A 10,337-nucleotide genomic window follows, 5' to 3' on the forward strand; every position below is an offset into this window, starting at 1 on the left:
ACATTATTAAAGTAGAGCAGAAGCAAATTCCTTGTCAATTGATGATCATTTGTCACCAGCCAGAGATTGATGAGGATTTTTTTTAATGGAAAAGGGGAAAAAAAAAATTCATGTCTTGCCTTGGAAGCTGAATGAAATCTCTTTAGAACATGAACTGTTATTTGGGAGTTTAAAATAATTCAGTGTTTGGAAAATGGTGTTTAATCTGGAGTCCTGTTGATTTAAATTTATTTGGACTTTGGGGCTTAATTGAACCCACCCACACAAGAAACTCCTTAGCACTTGATGTCCTGATGAGCGAGTGTAAGGCACTGAGAAGTCCCAAAGTCAGACATGATGATGATGATGACAATGATTATCATTAGCATTAATCATTTATACAAATTTTTAATTAATGATTAAAAAAAAAGAAAATGCACAGAAAAACCTCAGACTGGGAGAATAAATAGTAATCAGTTGCACTTTTACATACCAATGTATATAGGAAGTACAATGAAAATAATATTCCATTTATATAGTGTAATACATAAGATATCTGTATTCCAGACATAAACTTCTAATGATGAAATAGCAGGAAATAATAATTGGAATGTTATACCTTATGCCTTGTATAGACCATAATAAAGATGACAACAGTTTGTAATTTGTAAACATATTGCAATGTAAGACTAGTTAATTTTTCTCAGGATATTTTAAATAATATTTTAAAATGGGATTTCCAAGCCAAGACAACATGCCTTTGTTTTTAGTTTATAAACTATTTTTAATAGTGCATTTTTATCAGATTGGATTGGGGCAATAATTCTGTAATTGGTCTTTGATTTGTTAATGGCTATTCAAACGAACTTAAAAAAAAAAGGTTAAGAATACAGGAATAAAAATTAGGCCATGAGCAGCTCCAAATACCATAACAAGAAGCATAATCTTAAAAAATGTCCTGAAGACGTATGCTTTAGCTGCAGATAAGGCACACACCCCTATTATTGTTGAAATTGCACTTTGTAACACGGGGTAGCCTAGCAGATACAATGCCTCGATGGTTTTTTGGTTTACTGAGGGCTTTGAACTGGAAACAAACGCGTAGGAAATGTGCGCAGAAAAATCAAAAGAAAACCCTATACAAATGACAAGATTAATCATGGATATGGAGTCAAGGTTGACATTCCAGAACGCCATGAAACCTGTTACTCCCACAATCACAGAAGCAATAGAGAAAGTTACCCACAAGCAACAGAGAGGGTGTGGAATTAACAATAAGGAAACAATTAACATGGCTGCTGATGCAACAATTACATTTTGAATCGTGTTTTCTAATATTGCAGCATACTGATCAAAATATATGAATGCCTGGTTATACACCATTAGGGGAATTTCACACTTTTCAGCCAAATCTCGGAACTGGCGTAACATCAGCTTCTTATTGGTTGAAGAAGAAATACCCATGGTCTGAATGAAGGCCCGGGAGCAAATGATTTCATCTGATGTAATATTAATATCATACATAAAAAGTGGAAAATCTGATTCAAAACTGGGAATATTGTGTATAAAAGAATTCTTATTATTTATATCTTGGTGGTGACTGTCCATAAATTGCACATAGTCTCGTAACCAAAACTCTGTAAGATTTTTATCTGCATAGTCACTGTTTTCAAAATCTGCCAGACAGTTTTCCAGCTTTTGCCTAGCATCCTTATCCCAGTAGTCAAGAGGTTCAGTAATGATGACCATAACTCTGGGACCGTAACTTGAAAAATTCTCTTCTTCCACATTGAAATATGGTGCGATGTAGGAGTCGTCGCTTGCTAAATTCCGAAGGTCTAAACCTTCCTGCACTTGGAAACACCCAAGTATACCGCTTACAATATACAACACGTATGTAAGCACTACAAAACACTTGGACACAGTGTTGGTGAGGAAAGGACCAAAGTAGTCTCTAAACAACAGACTCACTGGGTGGGCACCTGTCTGATGTTCATCTGGGAGAGAACCATATGGGAAACAACAGCACTTTTTTAACGAGGAACATTTTTGGTCAGGAGTTTCTGGCTTCTTCAACCAGTGTAGACAGACCACATTTCTTTTACTATCCAGGGCCATAAATGCTCCAAAACAGGTGATGTTATATAAATAACAAAAGAATAGGGTTGTTCCCGTGTAGATGCAAAAGTATTGTACGGACCTGAAAGAGGTCATGATCCCTGTATAGAAGGCCAGGACGTTGGTGACAGTGGTGATTGTAATGGACACTGCCGCTTCTGAATAGACATCAGACATCCGCTTTCTTATGCTATCCGTGACGCTGGTCTTCCACCAGGCAGAAATCATGATAAACATGTCATCGACCCCAACACCTGTTAAGAAAAAGAAATTTCATCTTCATACATATTAACATCCATTAAAAATTAGCCAGATCAACTCAAACCACTTTCTTTGTCCATCTCTTCAGGTCTTACTGATCTTGCCCAGTCTGTGTTTGACACTAGTTTCTCCGAGGCTTTCTTTTTTCTCTGAATCCACAGGAGAATTTCTCTCTCCTTGCTCTGTAATAACTCTTTGCTTTGCTCACACTCCTGTTTACACACAGCACAGTGTACTGTACTCCTTGTCTTCACTTAGGGTGTTTCAATGAGTGCGGGAACCTGGCTGACTGGATGTTAGACGTCAGCAATGTATATTTGCTTCCATTAGAATAGTCGAGAGACCATTTTCTCTCCTAAACCATTTCACTCTTATGTACTAACATCAAACCAACATTCTGTTGCTTAAAATACAAGCTGTATTTATCTGTTCTCCAGCTAGCATCTAGCTGTTCATGTGGTATGATTTTAGAGGTATCACATAGTTTATACACACACAAGCAGTATCCTGATAGCCTGTTTTTGATACCCACGTTGCTGTCATTCAGGATTCACTTGCCCAGGTGAAGGCATTATCTCAATAAAATGCAAGTGCTCTTGGGATCAGAAATATGTACCAAAGTAAATCTTAAGAATCCACCGCACATTAAGTGCCTGTTAGGTAATCAGTCTTTCCCACAATGATGTCATGACTGGTTTTGGAATAAGGAGGGCAGGACAACATTTGAGGACTTTGGAGTCATCACTGAAATCTATGGAAGGAGGTCGACAAGATCAGAAAGGACAGCGTGGGCCTGTTGCGGACAGAGTTCACCCCCCTCGAGCTTTCTGCTGCTTTGACGCATACACACCCTTGTTTCTGTGTCTGCTGGTACAAGGTCAACACTTGGAACTGAAACGCTCGTCTCAATTTCAACTCAGGGGGTTTTCTCCATGGATTACATGGGAGGGTACCAGGAATTTCACTCTGCCTCTAATTCAGGTTTCTATGTGTGTGATCAAGGTCAAGGGGTCTGCACTGACACAGGTTTATGTAGTCCGACATAAGCTTCCTCCTGAAATTCCCCTGCTGCCAGCTTTGTGGATTTCAGTTGCACCCAGCTGGACAAAAGGGAAGAGAGAGTCAGAAGTACTAAGGACCACAAATGAACTCATTGATATTTATTAGGTATTTTAAAACCAGTTTTATTATGTATAGAACATCATTCAGAAAGTCAGGGGGAGGGTAGCACTCAGTGGTAGAGTGTGCGCTTAGTATGCATGAGGTCATGGGTTCAATCCCCAGTGCCTCCATTAAAATAAGTAAGTAAGTAAGTAAGTAAGTAAGTAAGTAAGTAAGTAAGTAAATAAATAAATAAATAAATAAATAAATAGAATGAATGAATTACCCACCTAAAACAAAACAAAACAAAAATTAGAAAAAATTAAAAATTCCTTGCTTGAATTGCTGAAATCAAACCCCCTCACACACACCCCCTCATACTTCTATGAATACACAGACAATGCAAAAATGGTTTGTATTAAGTCAGTTATATATACTTTAACTATAGTTATGTGTGCCTGTGGGGAACACTGAGTAATTTAACGTGAGTATGTACTAGGAATGTGAATATCCAGTGTAACATTTCCTCTACGATCTCCCCCAGGAAACCAAATGTTATTTCTTCCAAGTTGCTTACTTTCCAAAATATAAACACCTTTGTCTTCTCATGCTTATTGTAAAATAAATTCTGAAAGTATTGAAAATTACAAAGAAAAAAATTAAACAATGGTAATTCTACCTTTCAGGATACTCCCTGCTAATATTTTATGTATGTCCAGCCAGAACTTTCTCTATACAAACATACACATAAAACTGTGTCTCTCTATTTCAAACATCTTGTTTCATGACCAGCATTTTTCATTTACCCTTGTATATTTATCTCTTTTTAAAGACTGAATCGGATTCCAAACCTTTAAAATGCTGTGTTTGAGTCTACCAGTCCCATGTCAATATGGGATGAGGTGGTTTTGTTTTTTCCTATTCTCAATCACACCGAAATGAACACACTTCTACTTTTTGAGCACTTGTCCAATAATTCAAACAAATTCCTAAAAGTGGAGTTGGTAGGTCAAAGGTATTTCCTTTCAAATTTTGAAGTCTTTTGATTTGTTTCAAAATTGGATTTAAAAAGTGTATCAACTTACAGTTTTCCCCCAGCAGAACATGAGTGTTCATCTGCATACAACCATCCCTAAACCTTATAAGTCCTTCAGTCTTGTTGATACTCATTAATCTAACAAGAAAACAAGGTGTCTCACTTTTGGTTTAATTTGCATCCCTTGCTTAATTGAGAGGTCACATTTTCCCCCCTGTATTTTCAGTGATTAGTATTTTGGAGTGAGTGAGTGAGTGAGTGAGTGGGAGAGAGAGAGAGAGAGAGAGTGTGTGTGTGTGTGTGTGTGTGTGTGTAGACTGCCTATTTATGTATTTATGTCCCTGGTATGCATTTTTGCATTTGGGGTACTAGATTTTTCCCAACTCTAAAGGCACATAATTCCATTTGACTTTCTTCTTTCATCATTTTGGATCTGTAAAACTGCCCAAATGCAGTTATTTTGCTTGACCCAGCACAAGCTCCCTCCTTGATCTACCCCCCCCACACACACACACACACTGTGTAGCCTCATGCTTTGTTTTACTCACCTAGAACAAGAAATGGTGAATTTGCAACTATGGTCACAAATGGCACCCCAATGAACAATAACAGGCCGAAGCTGCTCACCACTGCCAAGACGACAGAAATCACTCCAAAGGCTGCCACCCACATTTGGTTTCGTGCACAGTCACACCTGTAAATTTGGAGGGAAAAATCATGGAATTTGTGGTGATAGCTTCCATACTGAAACTCCATCAATTCCTAACATTCCTGACTTGGACAGCTATTCAGAAACCTCTCAGACAGTAATTCCCACACCCGACTGCCAGAGAACTTTAACTTTCAGGTACTAGCCCAGACCAACTGAAAAAAGAAATAAAGAGGGAACAGGAAAACTGTGCATCTGTACTTTTACCAGACTATCCTGGTGGATTCTTCTGCAGCTAGCCAAGCACTAATCCACTGAATGGCGTTTCAGAACCACAAAGATACACTAAAACATCGCAGACAGTTAATTCCGCTCTGATCATCAGAGGAATGCAAATAGAATACAGCAGCAAATGGAAGGCAAGCAGCAAGAAAGTACAAACATATCCAGTCATCTTCTCACCCACCCCTGACTCCAGTTGGCCATGAGCACAATTGTAAATAGCTCCTGCATTTCAAAGCTGGTTCAATATTATCATGGCTAGCAAAAAGTATGAGAGCCTCCTTCTAAAAGGTATTTGAAATTCTCCTCTTCTGGAGAAGTTGGCTCTAGAAAAGTGGCTACAAATTGCTAAAAAAAAAAAAAAAAAGAAAGAAAAAAAGTTAAGCAGGATTTGGGGGAGGCAATGGGGGGGTTATTGCTTAAAAGTCACAGTTTCTGCTTAGGGTGATAGAAAGTATTTGTAAATAGTTGTGATGGTTGCACAACAGTGTGAATGTAATTAACACCACTGAATTGTACACTTAGAAACAGTTTTTAGAATGGTATATTTGATATATATATATTATATACACACTAATATAACAATAATATGTTTTTTAAAGTTAGAGTTTAAAAAACTAATAAAAGCATTTTTACCTGTAGCATGATGTGATTGCAAATAGTACGATTAGAAGGTATGCCATGTAAAACAGAGGGATCACTGTCCTAGAAGTTGCCTCAAATTCCAGTTGTCTAGAAAGTGACGTAAAGAAGACCACCTGCCATGGAAATGCACTCAGGTTAGTTTCTAAGTCCGATATTTGTGTGTGAGTTTAAAACGCTATTGAAACACCAGCTTCTTGACTGAAATGTTAAAATTCAGTTTAAAAAAAATCAAAATACGTGGATTATGATTTTAGAATAAAAGTAAGAAAGACTTGCTTCCTCCCACAAATCTCTGGCATGCTTTCCAAAGTTTCTTTCAAAAATCTAAAGTTTAAAACTCCCACATATACAGAATCTGAATCTTACATAAACCTGTGTAATCGTTAGTAACTGTAGACATTTTGGCTTTTTCTGAACTTCTATCAGGATGTTATCTTTTACTGTTTTAATGGCACAAGGGTCATTTCAGAAGGCCTGGGTACTTGAAGGCGTTTTCCAGTAGGTGTCTCACTCTCACCAAGCTTATCCAGCATATTAGATTTGCCAGCCCAACGATTACTGAACAGCTAACTGCGTGGCACTATGTGGTAATTTACTTTAAAAATACTCAGGTATCTTTCTCAACAACACCATGGAATTTTTGCTTAAAGATTTGTTTCTTGATTCCAATGAACTCCAAATCAATTGTTAGGGGGCTCCCAGGAACAGCAAAGACTTTAACCAAATGTAAGAACTTCAAAGTAATCTGACTAGGAAACCAAACCCCAAAACTAAACTTGAAGGTCAGTGTCTGCACTGGACAGACCTCCCTTGAGGATGTAGGATTTGTGTTTTCCACCAGAACGTTACCAAGGACTTAAGATGTGTGGCATCCTTCAGTGTGTTATTTTAGGAAACTGTTAAAAGGACCAGTTACAGCAGAGCACAGCCAGCTTCAGGTCAAGGACGCCATCACATAATCAGAGAGTGCTATTGCTATGGTCCTTGGAACACATCTTCTTACCCCTCCCCCTTCTCCTGGCCCTCCCCCATGCGCTGGGTACCTGGATCTTCTTCAAGGCCAGACTCTTTTCCATGTTGCCGAACTCCTGCAGGAAATGCATCAACCACGCCTTGCTGCGCTCGTTATCCCCTGCGTCCTCGGTTTTCAGGTAGTACTGCAGTCGCATGGCTTTGGCCTCCAGAAGTAACTGGCTCCGTCCCACACTGTCGCCTAAGACAGTTCCTCCAAGAAGATTGGCCAGGTAGAGGACCTGATAGCCTAGCGTATAGATGGGAAAGGTGATGTTTCTCAGGTTGAGGTTACTGTTCCTTTTCCAGGCGAACAGGAGCGGGTTGGAGGGCACGCAGTGGCCCTGGTTCGAAGAGCACACCTGTTGGTAGTGGATCTGGGTTCCATTTTCGTTGGTCAAAGACAAAGCCTGCACCATCTCGTCCAGCTGACTGATTTCCGAAAGGACGTCTTGTTCCAGCAGCGAGTTGCTGTTGGAGACCACTAGAATTGATGCGTAACTGGCCTCGGTGCTCTGCCTGGAGACGGAGAAGTGGTCATGGTCTTTGGCGATGAAGTGCTTCTGCACAAAGCGCCGCTCGGCCTTGGCCGGGCTCCCTATGGGGGTGTAATGCTCCTCGAGGTTTTCTTTGCCCTCGGGCAGGTAGATCAGGCCAGTGCCCAGGATGGCTGTTAGAATCACAGGCAGCAGCAGGAAGATCCAGGGGTGCGAGCCCACCTCCCACCCCAGCCTTCGGAAGGCCCGGGAGAGAGGCGCCTCCAGGCAGTTGGTGTGGCAGCGGGGCCCCCCCAGCAGCTGGGTTTCTGACTCTGTCGCTGGCAGGGGTTGCTGACTTGACCCCAGGGGGCTCTCACTCTCCTGCCGTGAGGCCACGACGTGCTCCGGGTCCGGCCCTTCGGGCGGTTGCGACCCGCTCCTCTCAGAGTCTGGCCCAGGCCCTGCCTCCATCTCCAGGACAACCTTGGAGGGTTTGAGGCCCACTTTCCGCAAGGAAGGGCACCACATTGGAAAGCAGCCACTGGACAGAGCGGCCATCTCCACCCCTCCTGACAGTTTCCTGCAGGAATTCCAAGGGAGTCCGTTGGAGCTCCAGCTGCTCGTGCCCAGATGTTGGAGCTTCCGTTGGCCGAGCTTCCGTTGGCCGAGCTTCCGTTGGTGGAGCTTCCGTTGGTGGGCATGTGGTTTGACCCATAGCCTACCCAGCCCCAGATTTGTCCCTGGCGCCCATCCCCCCAGGATTCAGTTAATACAAGAAACACTTCTTGAAGGCGAATGAAATGTGTGGCCATCCTACAGGACTCACAGTTTACTGGGACAATTTGACTTGTTCATGGACACGCGCGCACACGCCCCCCCACCGGCACAGGTATCACATGTGTTCTGAGAGGTACCTTTTACCTCTGGGGGATCAGCTAGGAGCATGGTTCTTAGCTAAGACTTTGGTCTAATTCAGTTTCTCTCTCTCTCTCTATTTTTTTCTTAATTGAAGTATAATCGGTTTACAATGCTGTGTTAACTTCTGGCGTACAGCATAGTGTTTCAGTTATACCTATATATATTCTTTTCACCTTCTTTTTATAGTATAGGCTATTACAAGATATTGACTATAGTTCCCTGTGCTATACAGTGGGACATTGTTGTTTATTTTATATATAGTAGTTTGTATATGCAAATTGTGAACTCCCAATTTATCCCTTCTCACCCCCTTTCCCTCCTGGTAATTTGTTTTCTATCTCTGTGAGTCTATTTCTTTTTGGAAATAAGTTCATTTGTGTCATTATTTTAGATTCCACATATAAACGATATCAATGGTGTTTGTCTTTCTCTTTCTGGCTTACTTTACATAGGATGACAATCTCCAGGTCCATCCATGTTGCTGCAAATGTCATTATTTTATAACTTTTTATGTCTGAGTTGTATTCCATTGTATAAATACACCACAATGTCTTTATCCAGTCATCTGTTGATGGACGTTTAGGTTGCTTCCATGTCTTGCCTATTGTATATAGTGCTGCTATGAACATTGGGGTGAATATATGTTTTTGATTTAGAGTTCCCTCTGAATACATACCCAAGAGTGGGATTGCTGGATCATAGGGTAACTCTAATTTCAGTTGTTTAAGAAATTTCCACACTGTTTCCCATAATGGCTGCACACAAACTACATTCCCACCAACAGTGCAGGAGGATTCCCTTTTCTCCACAAACTCTCCAGCATTTATGGTTTGTAGACTTTTTAATGATGGCCATTCACACCAGTGTGAGGTGATACCTCAACGTAGTGTTGATTTGCATTTCTCTGATTATCACCGATACTGAGCTTCTTTTCATGTGCCTATTGATCACTGACCCAGGCCAAGGATGGGACTTCAGGGCCACTGATCCATGACAAACATGTGCATTCTGCATGAGTGATCCAGGCCAAGACTGTGATTTCTACGGCAGTAAACAAGTCCCAGGGTGGGTGTTCACAGACAAAGACCGAGGCCGAGGTTGTGCTCTGAGTCAGTGACCCAGACCATGGTTTGCCTTTAGAACCAGTGACGCAAACCCAGGGTGTGCCTTCTGCACCAGTGACCCAGGACCAGGGTTTGGCTTCTGCGCCAGTGACCCAGGCCCAGGGTGCTTTTCCGGGGCAGGTGACCCAGGCCAAGTATGAGTCTTCAGGGCCAGGGACCCAGGCCCAGATTTTGCCTTAGGGCCAGTGACCCAGGATCAGGGTGCACTTTGAGCACCAATGACCTAGGCCAAGAGTGCCTTGAGCGCCAGTGACCTAGGCCCCGTTGTGCGCTCAGTTACAGTGACCCAGGCCCATTGTGTGTCTTCAGGGCCCATGACCTAGGCCAATGGTGTGTCTTCAGGGCCAGTGAGCCAGACCATGTGTGTGCCTTCAGGGCCAGTAACAAAGGCCCAGGGTGTGCCTTCAGGACCAGTGATACAGGCCCAAGGTGTATCTTCGGGGCCAATGACCCAGGCCCAGATTTTGCCTTAGGGCCAGTGACCCAGGACCAGAGTGTGCCTTGAGCAGCAAGGATCCAGGCCCAGTGTGCGTCCTCAGCCTCCGTGACCCAGGCCAACGGTGTGTCTTCATGGCCAATGACCCCAGCCCAGGAGGTGCCTTCAGGACAAGTGACCCGGGTCCAGGTTGTTCCCTCAGCACCAGTGACTCTGGCCCAGGGTGTGCTTCAGGGCCAGTGACCCAGGCCTAGGGTGTGCCTTGATGGTCAGAGACATAGGTCCAGGGTGTGTATTC

The 10,337-nt window shown here is 42.4% G+C and overlaps 1 protein-coding gene across 1 annotated transcript; it reads right to left on the reverse strand.

Annotated features, from left to right (window-relative positions):
* PTCHD3 (patched domain containing 3) lies at window positions 1-8,119 on the reverse strand. Its single transcript, XM_006176894.2, has 4 exons — window positions 7,115-8,119; window positions 6,063-6,184; window positions 5,044-5,189; window positions 1-2,351 (listed from the first exon to the last, which is right to left on the reverse strand). Exons 1-4 carry the CDS (start codon window positions 8,117-8,119, stop codon window positions 847-849), a joined length of 2,778 nt encoding a protein of 925 aa, XP_006176956.1. The 3' UTR covers window positions 1-846.
* Window positions 8,120-10,337: the final 2,218 nt, after the last annotated feature.

This window comes from Camelus ferus, chromosome 35 (assembly GCF_009834535.1).
Source record: "Camelus ferus isolate YT-003-E chromosome 35, BCGSAC_Cfer_1.0, whole genome shotgun sequence".
Classification (NCBI taxonomy): domain Eukaryota; kingdom Metazoa; phylum Chordata; class Mammalia; order Artiodactyla; family Camelidae; genus Camelus; species Camelus ferus.

What these genes read in the sequence shown, in the direction of transcription:
- PTCHD3 (XM_006176894.2), bottom strand. Translation starts at nt 8,119, where the DNA reads ATGGCCGCTCTGTCCAGTGGCTGCTTTCCAATGTGGTGCCCTTCCTTG. An exon ending in TGGCCTTGAAGAAGATCCAG is followed by an intron (nt 6,185 to 7,114) that starts GTACCCAGCGCA and finishes TTTCCATGGCAG; the next exon opens with GTGGTCTTCTTTACGTCACT. An exon ending in GCAATCACATCATGCTACAG is followed by an intron (nt 5,190 to 6,062) that starts GTAAAAATGCTT and finishes CCAAATTTACAG; the next exon opens with GTGTGACTGTGCACGAAACC.